At 37.9% G+C, this 15,727-nt stretch overlaps 1 protein-coding gene across 1 annotated transcript; it reads left to right on the top strand.

Annotated features, from left to right (window-relative positions):
* The first annotated feature begins 409 nt into the window (after positions 1-409).
* Positions 410-11,324, top strand: FN3K (fructosamine 3 kinase). Its single transcript, XM_039335839.1, has 6 exons — positions 410-2,116; positions 4,916-5,067; positions 6,738-6,829; positions 7,950-8,026; positions 8,416-8,538; positions 9,703-11,324. The coding sequence occupies exons 1-6, from the start codon at positions 1,976-1,978 to the stop codon at positions 10,039-10,041; spliced, it is 924 nt and encodes a 307-aa protein (XP_039191773.1). The 5' UTR covers positions 410-1,975; the 3' UTR covers positions 10,042-11,324.
* Positions 11,325-15,727: the final 4,403 nt, after the last annotated feature.

Below are 15,727 nucleotides of genomic sequence, written 5' to 3'. Positions count from 1 at the left end.
GCAATTTTCCTTTTCCTTTCCCCTTTCCTTTTCATCCATTGCTTCTTGTTCTACTTTCAGGTGCTTTGGAGGATAGGTTGGCCCTCTCTTCTCTGTTGCAGCCCCTCAAATATTGGAACACCGCTATCATGTCATCCCTAGTCCTTCTTTTCACTAGACTAGACATACCAATTCCTACAAATATTCTTCATATCTTTTAGCCTCCAGCCCCCTAATCATCTTTGTTGCTCTTCTCTTTCTAGAATTTCAACATCTTTTTTATATCAGGGTGACCAAAACTGGATGCAATATTCCAAGTGTGGTCTTACCAAGCCATTATAAATTGGTACTAATACTTTGTGTGATCTTAATTCTATCCTTCTGTTAATGCAGCCTAGGACTGCATTGGCTTTTTTGGCAGCTGCAGCACACTGCTGGCTGATACTTAATTATTGTCCATTAGGATGCCAAGATTCCTCTCAAAGTTATTTTATTGGAGTAGCAGTTCATTCTTCCTAGAATAAGAAAAAGTGACTTTCCAAAGTCACTGTTAGCTTTGTGCCTAAACAGAACTAGAATTCATAGTATCTAGTTTCTATCCCACTGCCTTTAATCACTTAATCACATTGGTTCTCCTCAGTGCCATATTAAATCCAAAGTATTTATATGTGTTACTATATTTGTTAAGTACCCCACTCTTACATTTCTGCGTGATATACAGAGTGAAACATACCTAACTTGCAAAAGGCTCTGGTAACCATGAAGATGGTAGAGGACAGGAAGACCTGGAGGAACATTGTCCATGGGGTCGCGATGTGTCAGACACGACTTCGCAACTAACAACAACAAACCATGAAAGTATGAACTTACAAGCTACACTGAATCCTTCCACCAAGACATGGAGATTGCAATCACCCCAAACTCCAAAAAGTCCAACAGCAGCTTCCAAATGTCATTCAAGAGTTTGTAAAGGGCTTCTGCTGGGCAGGTTGGTGAACATTAAACCAGCAGCTGCCCCAACTTGTCCGTAATTCCACACAAGACATGCAACCAGTTATCTTCAAAGCAGCATCCCTTGCTATGACCACAGTCTCACAAATTAACACAGGTACCGAACTCCTCAATTTTGCAAGAACAGAAACTCAGGACAGCAGATATCTGATGACTTTTTATGCCTTTTGCTCCCCAGCCAGGTCTTAGTAGTACATGCCAGGTCTCTATTCTTGACCATCAGTATATTATAAATGGGCAATCTTTCGGTACTTCCAAGGTACCTCTAGCACCAGCTACCTAGGCCCAGTTTGGGAGCCTCTGCTTGTAGAATTATTCTATAATCTACAACACAATGCCTCTAATATTGAAAAGGAATATATTTTAACTTGATAGTCAATAAAACCAAATTCAGCATATATGAATTATAGATGCAGGAAATTTCAGAGAGACAACCTCTAAAACCAGCATCTTTCACACTGTAGTCTATCTGCAACCCTCTATGATAAAACTTCCGCTGTACTTTAAATTGAAGAGTGCTTCCCCCTGGCAGCTAGCTACTTTATTATCGCGTGATCTAGTTTCAAATAAAAAGCTCCATCAACAACGTTACATTGGCAAACCAGAATGATCAAGCTCTCTCGGGGGACTTTTAGACCGACCCCCCCCTACCCCCGTCCACTCGATAGTGGGGCAAGAATCCATTTTATTGCAAGAATGTTTGTTTTTCACTTGCTTTTTAAGCCTACAGCAATTCTGTTTTTCTTTGGACGAAAACCGCGTTATCTCGCATAGCGATCGTCAGTCCTGTAACGCCCACTAACCGAGTTCCCCTGCCCTCCCCCCCCCGGTCTGCCGCGCCCCCGCCCCGCAAAGTTACGGTGTTTGATTTCGTGCGTTTCAGTTTACGTTTGGCCGCAAAGAGAGGAGAGAAAGAGCCGTAATACCAACGCGCGCTGGCGACCGAAGGCGAAAATCCTAAAGCGACAGGCAGCATTTAACAACCATGGAAAACCTGCTGAAATCTGAACTGAAAACCACCGTTTTGAAGCTCTTGGGTGGCTCAAGAGGAGGGTGCATATGCCAGGGACAAGCCTACGAAACCGACGGAGGACGAGTGTTTGTTAAAAGCCACAACAAGCCCCAGGTTAACGATACTGTAGTGACAGCTCTGTTAGCTAATACAATGCTGCTGCTGGGAAGGCTTGGGGACTAGGAGGGCAATCCGCTGGCAGCGGCAGCTCGTGACACAGCTGTTTGTTTTGCTCCCTTTTGTTTTTATCTCTTGCAATAAGGGTGCGCAGGATGGGTGAAGCAAATTCCGTTAAGGGGCGGTTCGATTTTCTGCGCAGCTTGATCAGCATATGTTTGGGGAGGGAGCTGGGGGAGTGGTGGCTACGAATATCTGGCTCGTGAAATCAGCTGAAGTAATCCCGGAAATTCGTAGTAATTATCTAATTAGTTCCTCTGCTCTAAATCCTCATGGAATCTCCCACTGAGTTTCGCTGGCCAATTAATTAATGCAATTAAATTTGGGCACCTGTACATTTTTTTATTTTATTTTATCGTGATGGAAACCTATCAGTTAGCTTGTCGTTCTTTCAAAGCACTTTCAGTACTGGGAATTTACCTAAATATATAAATAAACTCGTATGCTGTGAGCTACTCACCACAATCAAAGAAATTACAATAAAATCGAAAAGTCAAATGCTAAATTATTTTCTCTGAAAAAAATCGTTTTTATATGAAGCAAATATAAAAATACATTTTATATTTTTCAGAATGGTATTGTTAGCATCTGGATTTTTAAAATAAATTAATCCTGATTTTGCACATTTTAATGGTGCTGTTAAGTCACTGAGAGTCCTAGTGGGTTAAATATAAGTATATAATACAGTATATACTTACCTTTGTATGTGCTCATATCCATTGCAAAGGACATTCTAGTTGATAACCAGTACATCCAAATTTATTTATCTGCTAGCAAATATCTACTATTTTATTAAGATGAGTTTATAATTCTTTTATTAGCTTATTGAAGAGATGAAAAATGTGCTTATTAGGCATTAATGCTGCCAGAGAAGATTCAGCATTGCCCCTCATCCCATCTATATACTACCATCTTGTGTCTGTTTGATAGTTTGTAACTTTCAGTTGGGCTAAACAGCGCAACATTCTTTGAATCAAAGTACTTCAGATGGGCTAACTTATATAATTCATCCAAAATCTGGGATCTACCACTCCCATGAGACTGAAATTTGGCAAACTTGTGGCCACTTTAGCACCACCACACCTTCCAACTGCATTTCCCAGAAACCAATGGGCTGCATGGTGCAAGGGAAGATGGCCCTCTCTCCCACCCTCTTTTCCATCTTCCTCTGGCCTCTGTGCCTAATTGGCTGGTAGCAAGGCCTGATGGTGAGTGCCATTGATTGCTTTGGATTTGAAGCTGAAATTTGAAATCTGTTAATGGCTGGTGAGGGAAGAACAAGGGAATGACTTGGATGCCCGCAAGAATAGGGCTACTTGGGAGGTATGGGCATTCGTGATTAATAGCTGAACATTTGGCTGTGGCCAGGGGGACCTTTGCCCAGGTTCGCCTGGTGCACCAGTTGCGGCCTTACTTGGACTGGCCTACTCACGGTTACTCATGCCCTTGTCACCTCAAGACTGGACTACTGTAATGCGCTCTACATGGGGCTACCCTTGAAGAGCGTTCGGAGGCTGCAGTTGGTTCAGAATGCAGCCGCGAGAGCAATTGTGGGTGCACCAAGGTACACCCACGTGTCACCTATCCTCCGCGAGCTGCACTGGCTTCCTGTGGGTCTCCGGACGCAATTCAAGGTGTTGGTTGTCACCTTTAAAGCCCTTCATGGCTTAGGACCAAGTTACTTACAGGACCGCATACTGCCGCATAGTTCCCAGAGACCAGTGAGGTCCCACAGATTGGGCCTCCTTCAGGTCCCATCGGCCAGACAATGTTGGCTGGCGGGCCCTCGGGGAAGAGCCTTTTCTGTGGTGGCTCCGACATGGTGTAATCAACTTCCCCCCAAGATTCGAACTACTTCCATCTTGCCGGCCTTCAAGAAAGCTATTAAAACTCTCCTGTTCCGGCAGGCCTGGGGTTGATGTCCCCAGGGGGCCAGGATTCGATTGGGACATGCTGTGTGAATGTATTCATTTTTTAATTGTTATATTTGTTGTTTTAATTTTGTACGCCGCCCTGAGTCCCTAGGGATTGGGCGGCATATAAATTTTACAAACAAACAAATAAATAAATTCTTCCTCATTGGAGGGAAGGGACCTTTGGGGACAAGCCAGAACCCATTTTCCTCACTAGGGCAGGGTGCTGTTTTCCTCTTGGTCTGTAGCTCTCTTTGTTCCCTTTTCTTCCAGCAAATTGGCAAGTACTTTCAAGGGTCAGTTGAGAAAGAAGAGGGTTTTGAAGGCAGAGGAAACATCACAAGCCTACATTATATGTGGAAAAAACCCAACAGGTCCCAGGTTGTTTAGGGTTTTCTAAAAATGTAATTTAGTGCCGTGACTTCCTTTTGTGGGACACTTCCAATTTTTTTTTAAAAAAAATCTGGGCTACAGCTATCCACCATTTTATTTTCTAAGAATTCCTATTTGGGCCAAAGACATTTTTTGAAATAAAGATGCTCTGGAGACTGGAACTTTCTTTAGCACTATGCGCTGAATATTTATTTTGTTCATGTTTGTGAACTGGATGAATCTAAAACAACTAGAATGAACAGCGCATCTGGTTTGTACCAAAAAACAGTTCTATGGGCACCTATTTCTGACATGTTTACTGAGCAATGCTTCCTTCACCTACTCCTGGATATTTGGTGTATATTTATTTACAAATCAGAACAACAACTCTTTTTTCTGTCCTGCAAAACCCTAACAATTTTCATTAAATTATATTCTTCTTTCTGATCAGGCTAGGATTATGTTTGAAGGTGAAATGGCAAGTTTGAGAGAAATTCAGAAAACCAACACTATACGAGTTCCCCAGCCAATTAAAGTGATGGATCTTCCTGGAAGTGGAGCCGCATTTGCTATGGAGTACATAAAAATGAGAAGCCTCAACAAGTATGTTAAAGGCTTCATTTTAGGATGTTGGTTCTCCGAATTAACATCCCTCTTTTTTCTTTTACAATGGCAGTTCTGAAAAGATCCTATATGTTACTACCATGAAACAGTGTCTCACTGGAAGCAAAATAAATTCAGGGATGAGGATTTTCACATTTTCTTGGAGGAGGGTGTGTGTGGAAATCTCTGATCAAGAGACTAATCTCTAAGGACAGAACATTGTAATAATACTAAACTTGTACTGATTGCTGATGATTAGGGGACTGGAGGTGTATGAAGAATGGTTGTAGGAATTAGGTATGGCTAGTCTAGTGAAAAAGATCAGGGGTGACATGATGGCAGTGTTCCAGTATCTAAGGGGCTGCCACATAGAAGAGGGGATCAACCTATTCTCCAAAGCACCTGAAGGTAGGAAAGGAAGCAATAGATAGAAACTAATCAAGGAGAGAACCAACCTAGAACTAAGGAGAATTTTTCTGACAATTAGAAAAATCAGTGGAATGACTTGCCTCCAGAAGTTGTAGGTGGTCCAACACTGGAGGTTTTTAAGAAGAGATTGGACCACGATTTGTCTGAAATCGTAGAATTTCCTGCTTGAAAAGGGGGTTAGCCTAGGCCCTAGAAGACCTCCAAGGTCCTTTCCAATTCTATTATTCTGACTGATCTCCTGCCACATCTATCCAAAACTTTCCATGTGACCTTGCTTCAAGTTCCAGCACTGATGGGTCAGAACATAATGTGTAAAATCATATTTTGGGGCGTTAACAAACTCAGATCTATAACATTCCATAGAATTTCAGTGACATTATACCAGCAAGGAATTCTTCCCTTTGCCAACCTATGAACCCTGTACAATGACAATCATACATACAGTATCTGTTGAGATTGGAGCATTTACCTGGTCTTGGCTGAATTGGCCAATTGGAGGCATTCAAACATTCTAAGGTTCATTTCATCTTTTAACTCTTATATGTCCATATCATAGTGTGATGTTTTGTTTTAGTGTGGACACACAATCATTTGGAGAGGCCAGCCATAGCAATATAAGAGCTTTCTTCTGGTATTGCTCATCTTAAATTTTGATAAGTTACCTTGAAACCAGCATGATGAATGTAATACCTACAGAAATTTCTCATAAGGGAGATGTGGGCAACTTGCCCTCTTAGTGGCCTTTCAATTACTTTTTGTGAAGTGGTTAAAAAAAGGGATTTGTCCCCAAGGGAGATAAACGATGGGATGTCAGAAATAAAAAGAATATATCCAGATTTAGGATTCATCATGGTGAGTCAATTTCTTAGAGAGATTATCATCTGACAAAACATGGCTCTTAACAAAAAAGAAAAATATAGAGTCAAAGATCTTCCTTGTATTGGAATTGTTAAACCTTATAATTTCTCAAAGAATTTTTGCAACCTGTTGGCTGGGTTCACACCCATGTTTCGGAAAAATGTTACTGGCAAGTTGTCCCTCACTGAATTATGTGAAATTGGGCAATTGGATTAATTTAATAAACTATTGATAGGGTAACCATAGTTTAACATGTTGTGCAGATACAGTAATTATTTTCTAAATTATATATGTGTGTGCATGCATATGTATAAAATCTCTTTTCAGGCTGATTTGAAACCACATGGTCCACAACATTGGGGTTTGTTTTCTTCTCCTTCTAGATACTCAGCAAAACTTGGAGAACAAATGGCAGATCTTCACCTTTGCAATAAAGAAAATGGGGAAAAACTAAGAAAAAAAGAACAAACAATTGGTACAGTATAGTTGTTATGAACTAGGTTACTTATAATTAACAGGTTTTGAACACAACTTTAGATGGAAGCCGATGTAATTATTAGAATTCATGATACTAAAGATATTGAAATATATAAGCAATTAATATGCCTCCCTTTCCTTTTTTGTATAAACAATTATTCTTTATAATATTGCTATTTGCTTCTGTTCTATCAGAAAATGGACATTATTATTGATTCTGAAAAAGTATATATGCAAAGAAAATCTGGATGCCCAATCAGGCATACATCCAATGTATTTTATAGTATTTAGCTCCGAGAATTTCAGTTCTTGCACTGTATGGATAGTTCTCACTTATCAGTAAAGGAGAATATTTGTAGCTCAGAATTGAAATGAGGGGTCCATGGTGCTCTCTGAGCTGGATTGTTTTCTTGCAGATGTTTCATTACCCAAACTACATATTATCAACAGTGCTAGTTGCTAGTTCTAGAACTGATGATATTACCTAGTTTGGATAATGAAATATCTGCAAAAAAAAGAACCAAACTCAGAGGACATCAAGGACCCTTCAGTTCTCACTTACCATCTACAGTTGAGCCTGGCAACCCTGTTGCTAAGTGATGCGGTCATAAATGACACCTCACATAACTGCAGCTGCCTTTTGACATCAGTTCATCAGTTCCTGCATGGTCATTAAGCGAATCCCTGTGGGTTAAGCACAATGTCACATGACCTCGATTTGCAACTTCCTGTCAGCTTCCCCATTAACGTACTTGTTAGAAGCAGGCTGTGAAGTCACAAATGGCGATCGCATTACCACAGGATGTTGCAACTTTTGTAAATGTGTGCCATTTTCCAAGTGCCCAAAGTGGCTGATCTCATGAATGCAGGGACATGAAAGCTGCAACTTAAAGGCGTGGTCATAAGTCTCCATTTTTAGTGCTGTTGTAACTTTGAACCAGTCACTAAACAAGTGGTTGGAAGTGAGGATATCTGTATTCTATCTAAGGCTGCAGTATGAAACTATTCCTTGATATGGAACTCAGGAGGATTCATTTATGAGGTGCTCAGTAAGTAGAGAAAATAAGTGTTTCTATTTTCCTGTTTGCCGTCTTACTTTTGTGAGTTTATTTTGTTAGGAGTAGGCCAGATGGAACCTAATTATGTGGATAAATTTGGATTTCATGAGGTCACCTGCTATGGCAATATAACTCAGGTAAGTTCTTTGAACAAAATATATGATGTAAGATGTAGAGTGTTCATTGTAAAGCTATCATCTCTTTCTAGACTACTGAACTTAAGTTAAATTGTTTAGGTATTTTTATACCTGGCAGGTATAAGGGAGTAAGTCTTTTCTTAGTTACAATCATTTTGTTATGTGACTGGCATCTAAAGCCCAACATTATTTCTAGCATCTTAACTGACCATACAATTTTTTTTTTTTTTTTGTAAACAGAGTATAGAGTTTTTGTATTCATGTTTTGCTAAGGAACATTGTGGCTGGAATTTTGCAATTGCCACAAAAATCATATGTTCAAAGAAAGTGATCTTATGCTGTAGTTGATAAATTCATAGCATCATTTTTTCACTAGTTTTATTTTGCAGATCAATGAGTGGCAAAACGACTGGCCTACTTTTTTTATTCGACACCGCCTCCAAGCCCAAATGGATTTAATAGAAAGGGATTATGGAGACAGAAAAGCAAGAGAGTTGTGGGAACAGTTAAAGGTAGGAAGAAAATGTTAGAATATTATTACATTAAAGCAACAGAAAACATTAAGAGTACTTGCCTCTTCAGAGGCTAAAATCCAAGTGAGCATTTGTGGCTTTGTAATCAATCTACCAGCATTTATTACAGCTATAAGGTTTTCTTCCCAAGAAAAAGATCAATTTATAGTTTTATTTATCCGCTGCTCTAACATGTTTTTTTTTTCTAGCTACGATTTGATTGCTCTACAATCCTTTTTGGAGGACTTGGATATAGTTTTTATTTCCTTTCAGCCCCATTATAAAAATGAAATGTAAGAAATGAGTGTATATAAATCAGAACTGGAACTTCTTTACTGAAAGGAGAGCCCAAACTTGGTCTATCCTAAACTTTTGTGATGTTTGAGACCACACTGCCCTAAGCCATTATGTGGCTTGTTTGTGATCTTCCATATGGGTGAAATTCAGTCTTTGGAAAATGTAAAACATGATGGAATGAAGTATTATATAAAATCAGTCGGTTAGTGATGGTGTAATGCAGACATGTCGAACTTGCGACGTCACGTGATGTCACGCAATGTATCAGCACAGTTTTGCCATTGCCAGCAATGGGGTGGAGTGGCTTCCACATGACGTGTCCAGGCCGTGGGCTGGCAGTTTGACACCCCTGGTTTAATGTAACAATAGTGAAATTTTATGTTTGAATCTAGTATCAGTTTCCTTTTAGTTCTTCAACCCCTGTCTTCTTTATCTAATGATCCTATTCCATTCATAATGTGGAGCTGCATTTCCTATAACTGTACTAACTTTGACATTATTTGCATTTTTTTTAAAAAAAAATCTGATTTAATCTCTTGCACATTCTCTCTCTGCCTTTTTCTCTATCTCTGTCTCTCAATAGCCTGTGATCTAAAATCATTCTGAAATCAGGAAAAGATACTCAAAAGCAATTATAAACATTGTCCCTATTTCACCTTAGTTTAAGTCATAATGAGAAGCCCAATGTTGCCAGCAAAAGTGACACAATTTGTAACATATTCAGTTTCTAAAACTAGGATTAAAAAATAAAAAGTACTTTTATAATCCTTATGTATATTCTGATATTTGCCTTCTGGTTTCCACAGTAAATTTTTTTCTTTGCCCGATCTTTAACCTGTCTGGGTTTTTTTTTTGTTTTTTTTACAGCCAAAGGTTCCAGAAATGTTTCATGGCTTGGAAATAATTCCTGCACTTGTTCATGGTGACCTGTGGTCAGGAAATGTAGCTGAAGATGACTATGGACCAATTGTCTTTGACCCATCTTGTTTCTATGGTCATTCAGAATTTGAACTTGCAATTGCTATGATGTTTGGGGGATTTAATAGCTCTTTCTTCTCTGCATATCACAGCAAAATCCCTAAGGCTCCAGGTTTTGAGAAACGCAATGCCCTTTATAAGTTATTTAACTATATAAACCACTGGAACCATTTTGGTACAGAATTTCAGGGACCTTCTCTTAATGTAATGCAAAGCCTTTTGAAATAATTATCATGCAATGTCATTCTTATTAAGTGATTCCCTGTTTGGTACCTGCTGCTACAATGTAATGCATCAGAAACGTTACTTAAAAGATAGAAAGAGTTAAATTGGTGAGATATACATCTGCTTCCTCACAAATTCTTGTATTGGCTGTTGGGACTTATGGATAGTCAACTGGAAAAAAAACTTGTGGAAGATCATTTTCGTGCATGGTAACTGCAGCAAGATTACTATATGTACAAAGATGGAAAGTTTCTGAAATGTCCATGATGGTTAGTGAATATGATGAATTTACAGAAATGGCAAAACTTACTTGTTTGATTAGGGAGAAGACAAGTACAATTATGATTGTCTGGAAACGCTTTATGGACATTTTGCTGAAAACTGGAAAAATGTGAACTGGTGATTGATGGAGTTGATGATTAGAAAGGGAAGATATGGGAAGAAAGGAATTATGCTATAACCTTGAAGAGGAAGAAGGTAAATATTTTGTAATTGCTATTAAGAAAATTGGAAGCCAATCCTTTATACATATTCTTTTTCTTCCTTTTCATTCTTCTATCTTTTTTTATTTAGTCACTTGCTCTGATTCCTTTTTTACTCTTTATTTTGTTTACTTTTATGTTTGCTTCTACTATTGTATAAAATACTAAATTTTATACAACAAAATTTAATAAACTCACAAACTCACACATGTATTGGCCTTGTGGGTTAGTATAAACATTTAGAGCTGAAACTTATGCTATTGTTATTTAATCCTTCAAAGATTCATGCAAGGCTTATGGATAGAGGCAATGCTTCTAATATTTTAATTTTAATTCTTATTGACTCAGTGTAGTAGCCTAAAAGAAATCATGGATAATGAAATTTTACTCTTCATATCTTTTCATTTTCTCCCCATATAAGAAAAATTACAATAAAATTTTTAAAAATAGAGAATATTAGTCACTGATTTCCATACCACTTCAGGATTCATTTGACTGCTGTGCTGCATTTATATACTATATCTCATTTGAAAAAATTATTCTAAGTTCTCCTTTCCATTAGAAAATAAAGTTGCATTGTTATTTTATAACAATAGATTTTTGAGGTTTAGAATTTTTAGCATCTCCAAAAAAGCTTTACAATAGGATGTTGAAAATAACAATCTTTGAAATGTATATTAAAAATGCTTATGTGATAAATGAAATATAAATGATTTGAGAGAAAATTTATTTATAACAGTTGATGGTTTCAGAATTATGCACTAACATAGATGAACTATTTATTGAAATAAAATATTCAATATCTATGATTGTTCTTTTTTTCCCTAAAAATATCTCGTTATTACATTTCTAAGAGAGCAGGCTGGCAAAATTACTTAGTAATATTGATTCCAGTGAATTCCCAGATAAGTCTGGATAGGGTTCTTATATGTAATATTATAACACTAGCTGTCATTTTATGTCTTTTTCTTTTATCACAAGATAGATTTATGGATAAGCTTACAACATGTAATCTTTAATAATACAGAATTGAATAAGAGTTATTGTGCATATATTATGAAATCAAAAGAAAGCAAAGCCCTATTTACATCATTTGAAATTAGAGTTCTTCTAACTGTAAGTTCAGGTATGTAAATTTGGGATACTTTATCCTTGTTCAAATTTAATTGCAAGGCAAGTAAGGGGGACAGAAAAGTCCATAATCCAAATGACAAAACCTCAGAGGTTACTTAGGGCCTATAGGCTAAATTAAATTCAGTGTTTCTCAACCTTGACAATTTTAAGGCATGTGGACTTCAACTCCCAGAATTCCAGCAATGCTGGCTGTGGAATTCTGGGAGTTGAAGTCCACATGCCTTAAAATTGTCAAGGTTGAGAAACACTGGGCTAGATATTCATCACTTTCATTTTAACAGTTTATAGTAAATGGGATTGAATATGACCTCCATATAATATATACTGTAGGAATATTTAAAGAAAAAAAATGGGGAAACAAAGAATCTTCTCCCTTCTCTCAATGAATACGAAATTGGGATTTGATGGTCTCAATAACAGCTCTGCTTCGGCAGCGGGTCTATGACTCTACATTTTGTTCTTTTGACATGTTAATCTCAAGGGGAATAGGTAACAAACAAGAAACTGTTTCTTGGATTTGTAACTAATCAAGGTTTCACCTTGTATTGATCAGTAATATAGTCCTGTATTTTAAATAATTGTAGAGCAGTAGCTGAGTCTTGTAAATGAAGATGAAATGGCAGCATACAGTTTCTGTAACCCACTCAGATATAAATGTGTGGTATGATTAATGCCTCGTCAATCTGTGTATATTTTTACTTGGAAAGGCAGTTATTTGGGGGGGGAGAATTTCAGAAAAAGGTGTGTGTGGGGGAGGTTATATCCGTTACTCCTAACCTCTGGGTGCAGCAGGCGGATGTGAAGGGGAGTGAGAAGGAATTGTCTCTTTCCTGAATAGGACTATAAGATTCCGACATCAACCTAAATTGAACACTTATGACCAAATCAGTGATGAGGCTAAAATCATAATTAGACAGGTTTTTTTATCAAAAGAAATGTTAGTGCAGTATGATTTTTGTTCAAGTGTCAATGAATAGGAAAAGGAAGTTTAACATCTTCCTCCCTGATACACTTTAGATGAAGTCCTATTACTCCCCAGCACCCCCCTTTCATTAGGGTCAATACGATCCTTTTTTTCCTTCCTGAGATCAACAGCAATTACAAAGAATAGAAAATTTCCTTTTAATTTCCCTTGAAACATCCTGTTTATATCTCTCAAACTCTGGAAACCTTAATGTGAAGCTCCTAATGATTACATTCCTAAAATGGAAATTTGGAAATGTTTATCAAGCTTTATAAGCAATTTGTCGCAGATCAAATCACTATGATGTGAACTTAAAGCAATTCCCCTTACCTTTCTATTCCACAGAAATATCTAGGATAAATAAAAAAGAAATCTTCAAAGCATTGCTCTATCTTAAGAAATCTTGGTAAACAAGATTTTAAGCTCCAACAATTACTTAAATATGGCCATGTTAGATCAAAGAAAAATCCCACCACTGATTATCATCTTCTTGTACCCTCATTCTATTCCTCCTTTTGGTGGATGACCTAATCCCACTACCAGAGTCAGTAAAAGTATTTTACCAGGAAACATAGAAAGGGCAGCCTAGAAAGTAAAATACCCTCATAACGATTCAAAAGCACTCCGAATTTGTTGGCATTGTCCATTTTGCTCTATGAGTTCATGGTGACCTAACCGTAACCATAAGTGGAATTTTCCTCCCATGGGATTTTCCCATTTATTTTACCAGGGAACATTGGTAGGAGAGCCTAGAAAAGTCAGTGTCCTTCTAACCATAACAAAGAACTCCGAACTCATTGGCGATGTTCATTTTGCTCTACCAGTTCATGGTGACCTAACCCCGATGCTAAGTGGAATTTTCCTACAATATGATTTTTCCATGTATTTTACCATCATAGATAGGGCATCCTAGAAACGTCAGTTCCCTCCTAACCATAACCAAGCACTCCGAATTCATTTTTGATCTCCATTTTGCTCTATAAATTCATCGTGACCTAACTCTAACCCTAAGTGGAATTTTACACCAATGGGATTTTCCTTTGTATTTTACCAGGAAATATAGAAAGGGCAGACCACAAAGATCTATATCCACCTAACCATTCCAAAACACTCCAAATTTGTCGGCAATATCCATTTTGCTCTATGAATTCATAGTGACATAACCCTATCCCTAATTGGAATTTTCCTCCAAAGGGATTTTCCCATGTATGTTTCCAGGAAAAATAGATACGGCATCCTAGGAAAATCATTGCCCTCCTAACTATAATCAAGCACTCTGAATTTATTGGCGATGTTCATTTTGCTCTACAATTTCATGGTGACGAAACTCTAACCCTAAGTGGAATTTTAGTCTAATGAGATTTTCCCATGTATTTTACAAGGAAACATAGAAAGGGCAGCCTAAAAAGAACAATGCCCTCGTAACCATTGAAAAGAACTCCGAATTTTTTGGCATTGTCCATATTGCTCTATGAGTTCATGATGACCTAACCCTAACCCTAAGTTGAATTTTCCTTCTATAGGATTTTCCCATGTATTTTACCGGGAAACATAGATAGGGCAGCCTAGAAACGTCAGTGCCCTCCTAACCATAACCAAGCACTTCGAATTCATTGGCGATGTCCATTTTACTCTAAAAGTTCATGGTGACCTAATCCTAACCCTAAGTAGAATTTTTCTCCAATGGGATTTTCCCATGTGTTTTACCAGGAAACATACATAGGGAAGCCTAGAAAGATCTATACCCTCCTAACCATTCCGAAGCACTCCAAATTTGATGGAGATGTCCATTTTGCTCTATGAGTTCATGATGACCTAACCCTAACTCTAAGTGGAATTTTCCTCCCATGGGATTTTCCCATGTATTTTACCAGGAAACATAGAAAGGGCAGCCTAGAAAGAACAATGCCCTCCTAACCATTGAAAAGGACTCCGAATTTTTTGGCATTGTCCATATTGCTCTATGAGTTCATGATGACCTAACCCTAACCCTAAGTTGAATTTTCCTTCTATAGGATTTTCCCATGTATTTTACCAGGAAACATAGATAGCGCAGCCTAGAAACGTCAGTGCCCTCCTAACCATAACCAAGCACTCCGAATTCATTGGTGATGTCCATTTTGCTCTACAATTTCATGGTGACGAAATCCTAACCCTAAGTGTAATTTTAGTCTAAAGAGATTTTCCCATGTATTTTAACAGGAAACATAGAAAGGGCAGCCTAGAAAGTAAAATGCCCTCCTAACAATTCAAAAGCACTCCGAATTTGTTGGCATTGTCCATTTTGCTCTATGAGTTCATGGTGACATAACCGTAACCATAAGTGGAATTTTCCTCCGATGGGATTTTCCCATTTATTTTACCAGGAAACATTGGTAGGAGAGCCTAGAAAAGTCAGTGTCCTTCTAACCATAACAAAGAACTCCGAACTCATTGGCGATGTTCATTTTGCTCTACCAGTTCATGGTGACCTAACCCCGATGCTAAGTGGAATTTTCCTACAATATGATTTTTCCATGTATTTTACCATCATAGATAGGGCATCCTAGAAACGTCAGTTCCCTCCTAACCATAACCAAGCACTCCGAATTCATTTTTGATCTCCATTTTGCTCTATAAGTTCATGGTGACCTAACCCTAACCCTAAGTGGAATTTTCCACCAATGGGATTTTCCTTTGTATTTTACCAGGAAATATAGAAAGGGCAGACTACAAAGATCTATATCCACCTAACCATTCCAAAACACTCCAAATTTGTTGGCAATATCCATTTTGCTCTATGAATTCATAGTGACATAACCCTATCCCTAATTGGAATTTTCCTCCAAAGGGATTTTCCCATGTATTTTTCCAGGAAAAATAGATACGGCATCCTAGAAAAGTCATTGCCCTCCTAACCATAACCAAGCACTCTGAATTCATTGGCGATGTTCATTTTGCTCTACAATTTCATGGTGACGAAACTCTAACCCTAAGTGGAATTTTAGTCTAATGAGATTTTTCCATGTATTTTACAAGGAAACATAGAAAGGGCAGCCTAAAAAGAACAATGCCCTCGTAACCATTGAAAAGAACTCCGAATTTTTTGGCATTGTCCATATTGCTCTAT

The sequence above is a fragment of the Crotalus tigris genome, unplaced genomic scaffold (assembly GCF_016545835.1).
Source record: "Crotalus tigris isolate CLP2741 ecotype Arizona unplaced genomic scaffold, ASM1654583v1 scf7180000017662.1067850, whole genome shotgun sequence".
Taxonomy (NCBI): domain Eukaryota; kingdom Metazoa; phylum Chordata; class Lepidosauria; order Squamata; family Viperidae; genus Crotalus; species Crotalus tigris.
This window is presented reverse-complemented; position numbering and strand designations above follow the sequence as displayed.

Excerpts from the sequence above, each read along its gene's own strand:
- FN3K (XM_039335839.1), top strand. The coding sequence starts at position 1,976 with ATGGAAAACCTGCTGAAATCTGAACTGAAAACCACCGTTTTGAAGCTC. Across the intron at positions 2,117-4,915 it reads AAAGCCACAACAAGCCCCAG|GCTAGGATTATGTTTGAAGG; the intron begins GTTAACGATACT and ends CTTTCTGATCAG. Across the intron at positions 5,068-6,737 it reads AAAATGAGAAGCCTCAACAA|ATACTCAGCAAAACTTGGAG; the intron begins GTATGTTAAAGG and ends TTCTCCTTCTAG.